At 47.3% G+C, this 16,167-nt stretch overlaps 1 protein-coding gene across 1 annotated transcript; it reads right to left on the minus strand.

The window, feature by feature from the left end:
• Positions 1 to 5,457: 5,457 nt before the first annotated feature.
• Positions 5,458 to 14,567, minus strand: FAM124B (family with sequence similarity 124 member B). Its single transcript, XM_071566364.1, has 5 exons — positions 14,479 to 14,567; positions 13,476 to 13,571; positions 10,996 to 11,205; positions 9,843 to 10,582; positions 5,458 to 7,721 (listed from the first exon to the last, which is right to left on the minus strand). The coding sequence occupies exons 3-5, from the start codon at positions 11,090 to 11,092 to the stop codon at positions 7,089 to 7,091; spliced, it is 1,470 nt and encodes a 489-aa protein (XP_071422465.1). The 5' UTR covers positions 11,093 to 11,205; positions 13,476 to 13,571; positions 14,479 to 14,567; the 3' UTR covers positions 5,458 to 7,088.
• Between the last annotated feature and the right edge of the window lie 1,600 nt (positions 14,568 to 16,167).

Below are 16,167 nucleotides of genomic sequence, written 5' to 3' on the forward strand. Positions count from 1 at the left end.
GTGAGTTCCCCCCAAATAGGTCAATCTCATTCCTTCCTCCTGAGAACAGCACAGCGGTTGCAGGGCACTGTCCTTTGCCCACAGCAGAGTCACAAAGCCACCTACCTGCTCCTGCCCCACACCATAGCCCCTGTCAACCCCTTCTGCTGCACACCAGCTGTGAGACCCGATGAGCATCACCTGCAGGACAGTGGGGAGGAAACAGGGAAGGAGAAGTGGGGATGCTGGGATACAAATCTTGGGCCAAGATGAGGTGCTCTGACATGCTCTCTCTTGGGCAGCATGAGGGCAGCCTAGCGTGGCACGAGCCCCCTTCCCAGAGCACTGCCTGCAGCCCTGGCTGGGTGTTCCCCTCCCTGCAGTGACTAAGGATGACTTGGGGCTGTATGGAGCTCTGCAGAGACATTTGGTCCCCCCAGCCCAGCACAAGCACTCACTGCCATGGTGTGAAGAAAGAGACAAAGGTGGCCCAGGCACTGAGGGATCACAGCTTTAACTACACCCCTTCCCATCCCAGATGCCAAGTACAGAGAGAGAACACATTTTCCCCATCATCACACCCACCAGGGACAATCCCAATTACGAGCACATCACAACCAGTGATGCAAGGGCACAAAAGACACAGTGGAAGAAGTGCTGGGATACCTTGGATACCTCATCCTTCCTCCATCACTTGTGCCACTCTCAAGGGAGCAGCAGTGAGCCAAAACTAAGACCAGAGAAGAAAGAGGAAGAACTTTCTCCTGTTTCTGCATGCCAAGGTGCCAAAACCCAGTTATGCCAATGGGGCGCAGGGGGTTACTTCAAAGCAAGGTACATCTTCCACCTCCATTCAGCTGTCAAGGGATCTCACATCCTATCTTCCAGGTTTGGAAAGAGAGAATCAATCTCTACCACCCGTGACAGCTAACAGCCCCAGTGGCTCCTGCCTGCTCTGTGCCTACCCAGGCCTGCACCTTATGAGGCTTCTTCTGATGCTGAGATGCTACTTGAGATGATCCCAATTAAAGAAGTGATGCTGTCACAATTTCAGCTGCACGAGTGAGATGAGAAAACTAATGGTGTCACCAAGTGTCTGCAGGAACAAATTTACAAACCTAATCACCTCCCAGCATAGCCAGGCTGCCAGTGCCTGAAGGAGGGTGATAGGGGAGAAGAAAGCTTTTGGAACTCTTAAAGAATATAAATTCACCCTAACAGGGAGCAGTTGTGTCCTTCCCGGTAACCAGCAGCAGAACTGAGATCCTGAACTGGAATATTAATGCAAGTGCTCCATGGGAGATGGAAACCTCTCAAAACCTCTCTCAAATGATGAGAATTAAACATTAGAAGCACAGCACAGCAAACTGCAATGCAGTTGTGGTGTCGGGAGGAGTCTGCTGAAAGGGGAGGTTGAGAAATTCTGTGGAAGATGTGACTGCCTCCTGGTAGTGCCCAGGACAACAGACCCATACCGACTGTTTCCTGACATACTGGTTTTTTTCTTCCAGATGCCCTCACAAACTTGGGTGTGATCCCTATTTCCCTCATAAAAAATAGGTTAAGTGGATTGGGTGCATTCTCTATGCCTAAAGACGACCAATACATGGTAACAGGAAATAAATATTTTATTGTAATGGCTGTTATGTTTTGTTATTCTGTATTTCTGCTGTTATACTTTCCATGTAGGGGAATATTTCTGATACTTCTTTCCATAGACATACTAAGTATTTGGGATGTTCAGCTTGGGATATCACAGCGAAAATGAGGAGCAATTCCTGAAAATAAAGCGTATTTGGAACTGCTAACACTGAGAATGGGACAGATCCCCTACAGTGCTTGCTGCTGAAGCCCAGGCTGCAGGCACACCTGCCTTTGGCAGAAGAGGGGCCTTAAGGAGTAATCACTCTGAGGAATATACTGCAGGTGTCAGGCAGGTCTTGCAAATGGCATTTTGTTCTCTCACGTTACATTTCTATCCATGGCATGTTTGGCACCGGGGTTACAAACAGCAGTGCACCTCCACTACACTGAGCCACCACAGGGGTAAGCCAGCCCCGTGCTGGGAGAGAACGGCCAGAAGACTGAAGGAAAAATGAGTTTTCACTTCCCTGAGGACAAAAGAAAGGTCCTGGCAAGGCTTGCATAACAATGCTTACTGGAGAAGGGGACAAAAGCAGAATGACATCAGGAACATGGACAAGTTGGGTGGCTCTGTACCAGCTGAGTCCCCAGCCTGGCATGTGTGTGCTCCCACTATGCTCCTGCATGTCCCACACCAGCTGATCTGTCAGACTGACATGACTAATATTTGGAGATTTACTCAGCAAAATTCAGCAGCAGGACCTTACATCTTTGCCATGCAGGCCCAAACAGCTGCTGCAAAGCCAGATCTGTCTGCAGGAGGTGTCAGGAGGCATGGGCAGGGAGTTCCAGACCACAGGAGGGCAGTGGCCCTTCCTTGAGCAGTGTCTGCAGCACTTCAGTCTAAAGGGGCTGTAGAGAATCCTCCTGATTGCCAACCCACAGGGTATGATGTGGGGCTTCACAGTGGAGGAGAGAAGGATGTGTGCCACACATAGAGGGTGCTACTACAGGGAGCCCCCAGGCCCTCTGTCTCCCTCTGAGAGCCCAGACCTCTCCTTGACTTTACTTTGGCTTCAGTGGAAGTTCCCTATTCCTCAGTAGTAGAGAAAAGCAAAGCCTCAATGCTTTGAGCTTCATAATCCACTTTGCAAGGAAAGCACAGAGTGCAGCCATGACCTGGAGCATTCTATATGTCCTCCCACTCTTTCCCAATGAAGCAAAAGTCCCACTTCCCGCTCTGCTCTACCACACAATGGATTGTGTCCTCCATAAATGGGAACAGGGTTAATTCATGACAATACAAGAGTGATCCTTTGGTGAAAAGGGAGAAGTCACAGCATTTTTTAGCAAAACATCTTTGTAAGCATGACAGTAGCATTTCTAACCTCTCTGTACACGCAGCAGATGCACAGTAACAACCACACATGACATTGCAGAGCATCAATGACTGAAGCTGCCAACAAAACAATAACACATGATAAAGAAGATCTCCATTTCCCCCTGTCACTTATGTGACAGATCTCCTTAATTAACTAGTTTGCTGTCAGAAAAAATTAATGAACGAGACATAAATTGAGTTTCTTTGTTATTAGTATCTCTATTGCTTTCTTATGTATCGTGTAATTCAATGTTAATGAAAGTGAGGATTAAAAGCTTCAATTACTGCAAGGGTGGGACTGGGACTGAAAAGCCTTACAAGAAGCTCCATAAGGAGCTCAACCACGTTGAACCAGTCCCGGTGCTGCAGAAAGGCAAAGCCTGAGGAGGCGGAGGAGCGGAGGGACACGTGACCAGGGTGGGCTGCAGGCAGGTCCTACCTCCCTATTGAGGCTATGGAGCCATAGGAGCAAAGATGCCGCTGGCGGGCACCAGGCGGAGCTGGTGCGACAGGGACGGGCCGGCAGCCCCGCCGGCAGCCCCCGCACTCCGGGAACCCACCAGCTCACGCCCCGATGGGCGGCTCGGGCGCGACAGCCACATGGACACAACAGAAAACAGACAAACATGGTAATAGTAATAGTAATAGTAATAGTAATAGTAATAGTAATAGTAATAGTAATAGTAGTGATATGGCAAACTGCAAAGACCAAGAGGTGAGGGGACAATAGAGGAAAATGACCACCACAGCTGCAGCCCTGCGCAGGTGAGCAGTGGCACCCACCAGTCACACCTGGACCCTTCCCGTGCAGGTTACGGCAGCACAGCCCCCCTGCCCGGGCAGTGGGTGCACTCTGGTGGGTGCCCGGAGCACACAACGGCACCGCCCGTGCAGGGGCTGGAGCTGCCACACTCGCCTCCAGCTAATGAGAATTTCTGGTTTGTGTCCCCACCACAAATGCAGGATTTCTGATACAAGTGGTGGGTTTTCCTCCACCAAGCGGCTGTGAGACTTGTTTGTCCTGCGTACAGAACACAGCACCAACACAGATGAAAATATCCTGCCTGAGCTGAAAGAAGGAAAACTCGCAGCCCAGACCCACCAGTGTAAATCTGGGAAGCTTGGCTATGCTCACAGGAATACCTCAGGATTTACAAAGGCATTAATGAAAGATGAATGGTCCAGAACTCAGGAAAGAAAAGTGCATTCAGCATTTTTTTCCCCCAAAGAATTAAGCTTGCCAGCTTCTTTTTAACATGAGAGGCTGAGCCTGTGGTCTAACTGCTGACTCCAGTGGTTTCCTGGGTGCCTGCCTGCACCATGGCACCACGCCAGGAGTGGGGAGCAAGGGAGCACCCCTCGCCTTTGTGCTTGTATCCAGGCATCAGGGAGTGTTCCCACTCCTTCCCAGCAACTCATCCCTCAGAAATACCACTGTGCTTGCTTCAGAAGAGACAAAAGCACAATTTCTGCAGCCAGAGGCTAAAACAAAAAAAGCAACAGTACTCGCCTTTGCAGGTTGTGTTAAGGTGACCCCAGAGTGAACTCTCCTGCTCCCCCTGACCCCCACTACACATGGCTCCCTCTCTCAGCACACACCCTACTCCTGCAAGAAGAGATTTCCTCCCTCCATGGCCCAGATTGTGCAATTGTCACTGGAGAAAAGCCTTTCCTTTCAGACTGGGACTATTCACCATCATTCCTTGTGAGCACAGCCATGGCAGCATCTCTGCTCCCTCCTAGCAGGGGGGTCACCCAACAGCAGCGCTCACAGGAGTCCCAGGGTCATGCCCCACTCCCACGTGTAGCACTGCCTCACACAACACAGGGTGTCCACTGCTCTCAAAAAGTGCACAGCTCAAAACCGAAATCTTGGTTAGAGAGTGTCAAACAACCTGACCACCTTGGCTGCCGTCAGTTGAGGAATCATCAGAGGAATCAGCAGCTCAGTATCCACAGCACCATTACCCCAATGGTCACAACCAGGTCTGAGTCATTTCCACCAGACTGAATCATTTATATCAAGCATGACATGTACACTGCATTTCCCTCCATTCAGGGTTGTGATGCCATCATACCTCTAAGCATAACTTTCAAACTCCCTTTTCAGTTTCCCACTAAGGTTGTTTTCCCCAGTGTGCTTTGCTGGGATCAGCACACAGGATGGGAAGCCACGTCTGATCTCATTGCCAGCCTTGTCAGCCCCACATATCTCATGCATCCTCCCACTCTGGCTGCTTACCTGGAAGCTCCTTGCATGGTTAAACACCCTCTTTCTCTTGGGTAAAGTAAAATTATGCTAAAACAGTCACCTTGAATTACTTTTAGCATGATGGAGTAGAGAGAAGGCCATGAAATACCTCTTGAAAGCCCTATCTTCCAGTAATCACATTTCTGGCTTTATTTCTGAGTTCATGAATACCCTGTTCGTGCCGACTGCCAGGGCTGTAACCCCATGTTTAGTCCTGCTCTGATCTCCCTCCCAGCCCTCCCTCACACACACCACAGCGTGTTCAGAGAGCCAGCCCACCTGCAAGATCCCTTCTTGGCCACTTCCCTGGTTGACCAGGCATTTTCTCCAGCTCTGAAAAGCCCTGGCTATGTTTCTAGCATCCTAGATAAGATTAAATAATTACCCCCTCATGAAAACATGGAGGGGGTGTTTGTAAATGTCCAGTGAACTAAGGGTCCTGTTCTGGTTTTGGTCCCCGAATCGAAGGGCAGGACCAGTTGGGAGGGCATGGAGGCCTCGAGCAGGGACTCCCCTATATCCCCCACAGCTCTTCAGACCAACGCAGCTGTGCCTTCAAACTTCTAAACTCTGAGCTAACACCCAGCAATGGCATCGCTCTCCAGCCCCACAGGGCTGCACAGCCCACCAGCAACAGAGGCAGGTAAGGAAGCAACCTGGGCTGTCCTCAGCTGGCACATGTACATGTAAATACCCATAAAATTGTGTGAGACCCCCTTTGCAGGAAGGGTGCCCATCACCCTCTGCTTCTCCTCAGGCCAGAAGAAGCCACCACCTGTCAACTTGAGTTCTGAGCTAAGAAGAGGTGATGAGAAAGCGTCCTTCAAACAAATCCACATTTTTGTGTAAAGCAGAATTCAGATATATTTAAAGGAGAAAATACCTCCTTATTGTATTGTTTGGAAGGTATGATCAGATGTGGCTTTTCTTAGAATAATTTCACTTCTCCATAATATTCTTCCTATCCCTTTCCCTTTGAGATTTACTTAAGCCTGCTTGAGAAAAGAAAGCTATTGATCAAGATGGGAGTAACTTCAACATCTGTTGCTGAAACATTACTTCATTTCTTCTGTTCTTTTTACTCTCCAGCACTCAGCAATTTCCTCCAAGATTCTTAATTTCTCTTGTCTTCTGTTAATTAAAACCCAATTGGGATTGCCTGCTGATAACTGCACACTGGTCTAAAAGCCTGGGTTTATTTTGTTAAGTGTCATATGAATAGGCAACAGCAGGTCTTACAGGCACTTCTCTGCAAGTGTTTGTTTTTAGTGGGTATTGTGCTCATTTGGGGAAAAGATCTCACTACAAATGTTTTTTCTTCAAAAATACTTAACATTCTTATGTTTCACACCTTGCATAAAATTGACAACACTTTTAGATTTTAAATACCAGCAACAGGGAAAGCAAGAAGGAACACAGAGGAAAATCAGCATAACCACTGTGACCATGTCACTGCCTTGTCCCACTATGTCCTGGCAAGGCAGGGTGAGTCCCTATGGCTGGGGGCATCCAGCCACTTGGGCAGTTTAGGGAAACTGCACCTTCAAGTGCCATCTGAAGATGTCACTGGCTAGTTTTTGGCATCTTAGAACGGCTCTACAAGTCACGTGGCTTATTCCTATTCATTGCACAATAATACCTTCCCTAATCTGCATTAAAAAACCCACACCAATTTTCTGTAAACACAATGTTATTTTTCCTGCTTTGCCTGCAGCCTCCTTAACATCTCTTCATGGACAGTTAGTGTCTAGCCTGGTGAACCCACCACTGAGATGTCACAGCTGCATAGGGACACAGAGCAGCAGCAATCACAGCACGAGGAGGCACAGCACACCCAAACGTGCTCTGCTGTCATTTGGGAAGGATGAGTCCATCTGGCATGCTTGTTTTCAGTCATATAAAGAATTCCTCCTCCTCATCCTCTGCTCTGTTTGCAGGACTGGCTTGTGGTGTTTGTGAGTGGAAGCTCAAAGTTCTTTGCCCTTCTCCTTTACTTCTTTTGACTGCAGCAAACAGCAGCTGGGGCCTGTCCTGGGAGGGCAGGGCACTGCTGGCCCCATCCGTGGGGTCCTGCAGCTGCAGGAGGCTGCTCCGCAGGGCCCTGGAGAAGTGGTTCAGTGGGCAGCGGCCACTCCCGGGACCCGACACGGCGAGCCCGGTGTCCACGTTGGTCTCTGTCGCCCGCCGGCGAGGGCGGCTCTCCTGGGGAGGAACCTGCATTTTGCTGCTTCCCTGCCTGCAGAGGGACGGGGCTTCCCACCGCGACCGGGCTGCTGGAACACTGTGAGAAGAGCAGAAGTGCCTGTGGAGGTCACTGCCGGCTTGCTCAGGAGCAAGGACTTCACTTCGGTCAGATTTTGGTTTACCCTTCACAGCTCTGAGCTCCCGGCTTCTCTGCCAAGGACTTCCCTGCTTTACTGGGAGAGAGACTGGGGCAAAGTCCTCTAGGATTTTTCCAGTGCCTGTATTATTATTATGCTGGGAAAGCCCAACGTTTGTTTCAAGGGGCTTGGAGCTGTTTTGAACCTGTTGAAGAAAATTTAGAGAGAACCCTGTTAACATAGAGTTGCAGCTTGAACAAATGATGATGTTCTTAGCCATCCTTGCTGTGCTGAGGTCACCTGCAGTGTGAGTCAGTTAGAACTCCACTAGAACAGCACAGGAGTCTTGCAAGCCTGAGTAATGGCAGATGAAACAAAGTAGGTAATGTGATGCACATGGAAAAAAACCAACCCCAGCTTCACATACATAATTCTGGGTCATAAGCTGACTGCAGCAGGTCCCATCTCTGTGACAGATAGCACTGTGTTAGAATCAGTTCAGTCACTGACAGCAGTCTGGAAGGCAAATGAACTGTTTAGAATTATTCCTAGCAGAGTAGAGAACATTGTTATGCATGGAGAAGCTCTGGTCCCAGAGCAGGACCATCTGCAGCACAGAACAGACCATTACAGAGCTGGAAATGATCAGAAAAGAGTAATTGCAAGCACAGTAAAGAAACAATCACATACGCTGGGAATTTTAAGCGTTAGACAAATGTAAGTTTGGGAGGGAGAGGATAAAATACTTAAAACACCATTAGTGACCTGGAGAAACCGATAGGTCTTGTATAATGAAGGAAGAAGAGGCCATCAGCTGAAGCCAGCTGGACCCAGTGGCAAGTAAAGGAAAGTGGTAGCAGAGCTAGGGAGGTCCTTGCCACAGTACATTGTGGATACAAAAAGTTCACATTTTTTTCATGGGGAAGCTAGATAAGCACTTGAAAAGAGAGTCACTCCCAGTTACCACAACTGATTTCATGGGGGACTGACAACTCCTTGGTGGAGTTCATGAGCAGACCCGTGATTTGGTTTGAAATGCGAGAGAAATTTGGGGTAGGGGAGGTAAATTGCAGATACTGAGAATAAAGATTTACAGTATGAACTGAAGGGCTGCAGAATAAAGTGTTACATGCTAGGCTGTCAGCCTGCTTGGTAGAGCATGGACATGAGACACATCCTCAAAGTGCAGGTGGATTACACCTTCCTTTTCAAGGAGCACAGTGCAGTATGGCTACATCCCCAAAAAAGCTTCCAAATTTCTTGCCAATGAATTCATGTACATCTGTCAGCTTAAATACCTTATATCTATAGAAGGATGAACCACAGTACTTTAGGAAGGGACCTTTGGAGGTCACCTGGCCCAGTCATCTGCTCCAGGGAGTACCAACTTCAAAGCTATATGAAGATTCCCAGGGCCTAGTCCAGTCCAAGAGGGAGTCAAACCAGTATATAAAATGATACTGAATGAGGCAGCAAGGACTGCCCTGAGGATTAGTATTCAGAGTAGCATAAAAATAGGCTCTACAGAGAAATTAACTTTATCTGTAATAGATGAGTCCTGGAAGGAAAAATCAAAAGCACAGCATGGGCAAATAATTTAAAATCCAAATTGCAAGAAAAAATAACCAGAGGTGGTTGTGGTGGTGTTGTTACAATTGAAATAAAACAATCGGAACTAAACTGCCCTCCTGTTCACATGTATAATTCTCACTACACATCATCTCAGCACACACTTTGCCTTTTTTTATTTATTTGTATTCATAAAATTGCTGGGCCACACACATGAGCAGAAAAGGGAGAGATTTCCTATGATACAACTCATTAGCACTTTTGCCCAAATGCAACTCAGTCATGAGCTCACAATATCTATTGCAGGCGATGTTGTATCAACACTACACTTACAAAATTTCTGGGTTTGGATGCCAAAAATCTGCTTTCAAAAACATTTATATTGCAATGACTTACCAGAAAAAGAGTAAGCTGCTACAATCATTTGTTTGAGGCAAAGAAGGGAAGATGTTAAACTACCCTGCTCTAAAAACATTAATACTCTCCATTTCAGGCAGGCAGTAATGATGTTAATTTAGCAGTATGAAAACATTTCAAGGCTCAGTGCTTGTATTTACCAACAGAATCACAGCACTGGCAGACACCATTACTGCATTCACAAGGTCAAAACAAAAACATGAACAAGCAAAACTATAATTTCTATTGTGAACCAGTCCTGCTTTCCTTGGGAAAAAAAAAACAAACAAAAAACAAAAACCAAAAAATCCCCCACAAAACAACAAACAAACTCTCCTGCCAGAGCACCACAGACACATACCTGAAGCAGAATTATGTTTCCTTCATAGTCCTGTGTTTGCCATCTGGTGCTGCTGATAGGAATACACTGGTTAGGCAGGAGGGCCACCAGCTGCCCGATTTCTTGCACCTTGAACTGCAAGGCTGACGACTCCCTGGGCTCAGCAGCCACCCCGATGGGCAGCTGCTTCAGGCAGAGCTGCACAGCCACGTGTTGGGTCTTGTGCAGCACAAAGACAGAGAAGTTACTCTTCTGCACAGTTGCTTCTTTCTGTAGGATCATCTCGTAGAGCCTCACTGCATCTTCATAGTTATCAAAACTGCAGTGGAGGGTGACACGCAGGATTTCGGGGCCACAGTGCACCCGCCTGATGCCCCACACAGGCAGCTGGTCATCCAGGGCATAGAAGTCCTGGTGAGCTGGGGCATAGAGGTGGCTTTGCCCATTAGCAATCTGGGCACACTGGTACCTCCAGGGTGGACGCTGGAATTGCTCATGGACCTGGAAAATCCGTTCTTCTCCCAAGTCCTCATGTAGAAAAAGGAGAACAGATATTCCGGGAAAGCCATAGCTTCTCTTGTGATATCTCTCATAGTATTTCAATGGAGTAATTCTCTCAGACACCAGGAAAAGACGAATGTCCAGGCAGATCCACTCCAAAAGCCGATCCAGAGTTTGCTGCAGAACAAATGAGTGTCCCAAGTGGGCGAAAAGATGTACAGTCATCAGAGACTCTGCTCTGTCATCCATTTCAAAGGCTCCTGACAAAAAAATTAAAACCAGACAAATCGGTGCCTTCCCTCTCCTTCTACTATTGTAACAAGAGTACACTCTAAGATTTGAACAGAGTGAATTCAGACTTCTACAGGCTTTGCAATACCCTGATGAAATATGCAGGTAAGCACAGTGAATGTGCAGGAGGTGGCAGGTGAAGAGTGACAAGGCTTTCAATGAGCAATCCCGGCTCACATCACAGCAGAGCTCGGCTGAAGGCTCATTTCTTACTCCCAAGACTGGAGCTCTGGTCACTGTGCATATACAACTGAAGTATCCAGGCACAGCTCTGTGTCCCACTGCCCCTGTCCCTCACAAAGCACAGGGCAGTGGACACAACACCAGTGAAACACAAGAGCTGTGCTTTTCCAAGGTAAGGTGGTGCTGTAGGTGGACTTGCCTGTTGGCAGTGGAAGTAGACACTGGATCTGGACGAGTCCCACCAATGTGCATCCCGGTACAATCACCGTGTTTTGCAAAGGCGATGTGGCACTCATGTCTCAAACCCCACAGCATATTCTCTTGTAGTCAGCAGGTTGGCTTTGGCTCATTGTAAAAACCTTGTGATCTCTGCGAGTCACACCCTTCTGGGGCATACAGATAAGCTATTCTTTAAAAACAAGGAAGGAAAACAGACTAACAAAAGAAAAAAGCCCAACCATGTGAATACAACAGATAACAATAGGGGCAGATATGAATCAGACTCAGGAAAGAGGAGCTTTGGGGAAAAACCTTGATTCCTAGTTACGCCCTTCACAACACAGGCAGCCTGCTGAATAATTGAAAACCAGGTCCTGGTTATTGTAGATAGCCCATAGAAGATGGGTACCAGGTTTTCCCCTTTCAGTGCACTGTTTGCTTCTTTTTCCTCATTTTTTTTTATGCTGAGATGCCCATGTAATCAGGAGCCTTAAGCAAAGTCCAAGGGTTTTTTCCTTGCTCTTTGGGTTTACTTATTTGTACTTAATTTAGCTTACTAAGTTACAATAGGAATGCTGAAAATAGACCTCTTTCCAGCCTCTTCTAGTATCTGGACAATAAATCACACTGTCCATCTCCCTATTTGCCAACCCAGGAACAACACATACGAGCAAGCCAACCCCCATTTCCTATACACAACTGCTCCCACTGCAACCAGTATTTAAATCAAAATTGAGGCCTCTGATGATGTATCCAGCTTCACCTAATAAAGAGCAACACATCTCTCTCTGCTGACATGCCAACTTTCCTCTCAAACAGCCAAATACACAGAGCAGTGGTTTCACTATGCAGAAATCTCAGCATTAATAAGTCTGTTATTCAAAATTCTGAACTAATATGACCCTAACTTTATATTCAACTGAACAAAATCTCCAAGGTCTAAAGGTACACGCACCAGTGCCTCAGTTTCCTTTATGGAGATCCTTCTCACTGGTAGAACTCACATTCATGCTTTAAAAACTGCACTAATACCCATGTACAATAAAAATTAAAAAGACTGTCTAGAAAATGAGGACAAATATTAATTTGCAACCACCCACAACACTTGCAGCAAGTAACAACTACTGTTGGGAGGGACACAAAAAATATCCACTCTTGAGACAATTGCAGGAAAAGAGTGAAGAGTGCAAGTGCTCAAAACATTAAAGCTTCTAGATGAGGTCTGAACAACACAATTTCACTAAAATATGGAAAAGGAAATGATTCATCAGCTCTTTGCTACAGGGCAGGGGCAGGCAGTCATCTGCCTTCCTGGATGTGAAGGGGGATTTTTGCCTGCACAAGAAAACTCTCAAACTAAGAAAGTTCACCAGGGCTTGGTTTGTAGCTGGAAGCAGCTACAGGCTCCCATGAGGCTTCTCCTACCTGCCCAGTCACTGCCTCCCTCCCCAGGTGATCGCCCCTGTGCTGTGGCTACACCGCAGTGCCTGTGCCTGCCCTCCATTCCCCCCTTCTCCCACGGAGCTGAGGACCCCGACACTCCTCCTGCAGCTGCTCCCTCTCATGGCACTGAAGGGGGAGTGAGTTGGGGGCAAGCTCTGCAGTCCCATCCATCAGTGTCGGCTTGCGCAGCTCTCAGCCCCATCCCCGCTCGAATCTGCAGGATAAAGTCCCGTGGGAGCAGTTGGAGCAGCGTAGTGAGGGTGATAAAGTACTGATAACGTGAACTCTGGCACGGCAGCTGTGAGGAGTAAGGGCTAGTGAGCCCAGAGGAGTTGGGGTTGGGGAACGGTGCAGACACCGCGTGTCTCTCCAGCTTCCACTGTAACCAGGGGAAGCCAAATTGTTTTCCAGATGGGCACGTGCCTCCCACAGAGACTGTGCAGGCGAGCAGCACGACTCCTGTAGCTGCCAACCATTTCGAGAATCACCACATTTTAACAACAGCCAAACCCCCGAGCCTACTGACAGAAAGGGTTAAATCCCGAACCCTACCACCATCTGTTTCCTAGGGCGGGACAGGGAAACAATCTCACCTCTGAACTCTAACTATAGACGGAACCGCCTGGAAGAACAGTTTGAGGCCTGGTTCTCAGCTCTCCAGCAGCTCCAAGTCAGAAGCAGACACTGCTCCTACCACGAGATGAACCGAACTTCAGCCTTTGCCTGATCCTTTGCCTTTGCCTCAGAGGAGGACAGCCCCACCACCCACCCTAAGCACTCTGCTCTTCTTCCACTTGCTTTGACATGTAAATGGCCATGGGGAAGGGCTCAAATCCACTCTCCTCAGCCTCTGACAAGGGTATTCTCATACCCTCATTTTATTTCCAATCTCCTCACTGCTGCAGCCTGGTGAATTTATACCTTCTGGCCACTGCTTTTCTCAGAGGCACCAAGGAGGTCTCGGGTGGAAAAGGGTTGACTCCCATCAGAACAAAGTGCTGGCTTTACTTTTCTTACATGATACAGCAGAAGTGCTGATTTCACTCTGATCCCTGAATGGAATGAGTCCTTGACTTCCTCTCTGCTTCCCCTTCCCCCAGCACTCCAGTTTAGCTGCCAAACAGAAAAGCACATTATTCATGGTGACCTACTGAACATGCCAGGAAAGATTTCTTCAAGAGATTAGAAAACAGCAGTGCAATCTTATGTGAAAGGAGAAGGAGGGGGGGATAACTCTCATATGGCACTCAAAAAATATTTTGGAGCCCTATTCCCATCTGGCACTGACTGGTAACACAGCAGAACCCACTGCAAGCACTGAGGCACTCCAGCTTGGTGTCAGAGCAAGGCAAATATGAGTATTTGTATGTAGCACTAATACATACACTGGTAAGCCCTGCACAAAATGAAGTCCAAATGTAAACAACTAACAAATACTTGATTGTGTGAAGGCTCAGAGAATACTGTATGTCTAAAATACTGCAGTGGAAAGGCACAGCAAAATAATTAAGAATTCCTGTTCATAATGAATTCTTAAGGTGTGCCTAGTCCTCTGTCCTGCTCAGAGCCGTTTGCTCTAGCTCACACCACCAAGACTGATGATGCATCACAGGATTTAGTGAGTTCATAGTAACATCTGTAAGGAAGGTACTTTATTAAGATTATTAGAATGTAATTAACATGAGAGAGACTGGGTATGAATTACCTAAGCACCTGGGGAAAAGGCCTCATTAAATACATGCCATGACTTGGCTTCCTAACTTCTTTTAAAAGACTTTTTTTGTTTTACACCAATCTCAAGCTCTGCCTATAACAAGGACAAAACTACTGAATTAACCTGCTAGATGACAATTATATACAGCATAGACAGTACTGAGACAAAAATCAGGACTAAGGCCTTACTGGACTGCAATAAATCACTTCAAAGAGTTTGTCTCTGGCTCCAAACCCTGTAATTCCAGCTCATCACTTTGGAGGAAAGTAAAGAGCCAATGACCGAAAGAGCAAAATCCCATCTAACCTGCTGCATTTATTTCAGTAGACTTCTCTCACAAATGATTCTTGTCTCCTCCATTTAACCAGCTAATAAACAGTAGGAATCCAGCAAGGGTCTGTCAGCAGCCACAGAAAATACAGAGAGCACTCCACAGCACACTGCGAGTCGGGATCCAAGCACATACACACACAAAAAAGGAAACAAAAATACAATTATAAAGAGGAGGGGACCGGGGGAGCATGCTGCTGGCTGAAGCCCGTCTTACCTCGCCGAGCTGCGGGAGCGTTGACCCGCCGGGCGCGGCTGCACATCGGCACAGCCTGCAACTCCTCCCAGCGACCAACACCGTGACCTGGCTCCTGCCGTGAGAAACGCTGTGCTCCGAGATGCACGGACAAGGTAGAGTTTCAAGACTTGCAGGAGATAAAATGTAAACTAAAATGAGAGAGGTGCCTCCTGACACTCAGCCACAGCAGCCAAGGGGAACAGGCGTCGTCACTGCATGACAGGACACACTGTCAGGGAGACATCTAGGCTTGAATCATGTTTTCCTTGCATCAGTTACTATATTAACAAAAGTAAAGGAAAGAAGTTATCCTCAAGCAACACAGACTGGGGCAAGTGCAAGGCTGAGAGAGCACTGAGACACAGAGATAAGCTTCCTACTAGTAACGAGTATGTTATTAAAAGGCCCTGCATGTCCTTGACTGCTTTTGTATTCAGCTCCCACCAAATCCAGGCAATTTCTCAGCCAAATACATGGCACTTGCACATAGATCCATTCTTCCTCTGTTTTCAGTTTGTCTAAAATATTTTTAAAAAACCCAAAGCACTCCATGCACCCAAAGATCCACTAAACATAATGAGCCAGTTGGAGCTTGTATCAGAACTGAGCATTCAATAACAAAGATCATCGCATGGTTCAGTTTGAAAGAGACCACAGTGGGCCACCTGGTCCAGCCTCCCTGCTCAAGCAGGGTCATCCCAGAGCACACAGCACAGGATTACCTCCATATGCTTCTTGAGTATCTCCGCTGAGGGAGACTCCACACCCTCTCTGGGCAACCTGTCTCAGTGCATGGTCACTGCACAGTAAAGAAGTTCTTCCTCATGTTCAGGTGGAACTTCCTGCACATCAGTTTCTGCCCATTGTCTCTTATCCGAGTGCTTGGCATCATCACCAAGTAGAGCCTGGTTCATCCTCTTGGCACCCTCCCTCCCTTCAGACACTTATATGCATAGATGAGGTCCAGGTCAGTGTGGGACAAAGCTTGTCTATATGTGAATTTAAGTTCCTTGCTTCAGGGACTCATTTCTGAAAGATTTAACCTAGCAATTTTTATATAAGTTATACTTCAATTAAAAAACTTTCAAAAAAAAGAAAACAGGCAGATCTAAACAAAACAGAGACTTGGAGGGCACAGTGAAGTGTTTGTTTAATCAACTTACACTTAGCATTGTTGAAGACAACTCAAAGCAAAATTCTTGGAAGGCCAGCAGCAGTCACTGAGTGAAACTGCACCCTGCCGAGTGCTAATAAGAGCAAGTCCCCAGGAGATGGTGAACTCACCAGCGAGGCCAAGCTCCAGGTTAAGAAACAAGTCTGACTTACACAGTGTGAAGGCTCCTAATTACTCCCTTTCCTGAAGACAACCTTCCTGAGATACAGAATAAAATATCCCAAATTCTAGTTAAAAAACCCCCAGTCTTGGC

This window comes from Pithys albifrons, chromosome 11, assembly GCF_047495875.1.
Source record: "Pithys albifrons albifrons isolate INPA30051 chromosome 11, PitAlb_v1, whole genome shotgun sequence".
Lineage (NCBI taxonomy): Eukaryota > Metazoa > Chordata > Aves > Passeriformes > Thamnophilidae > Pithys > Pithys albifrons.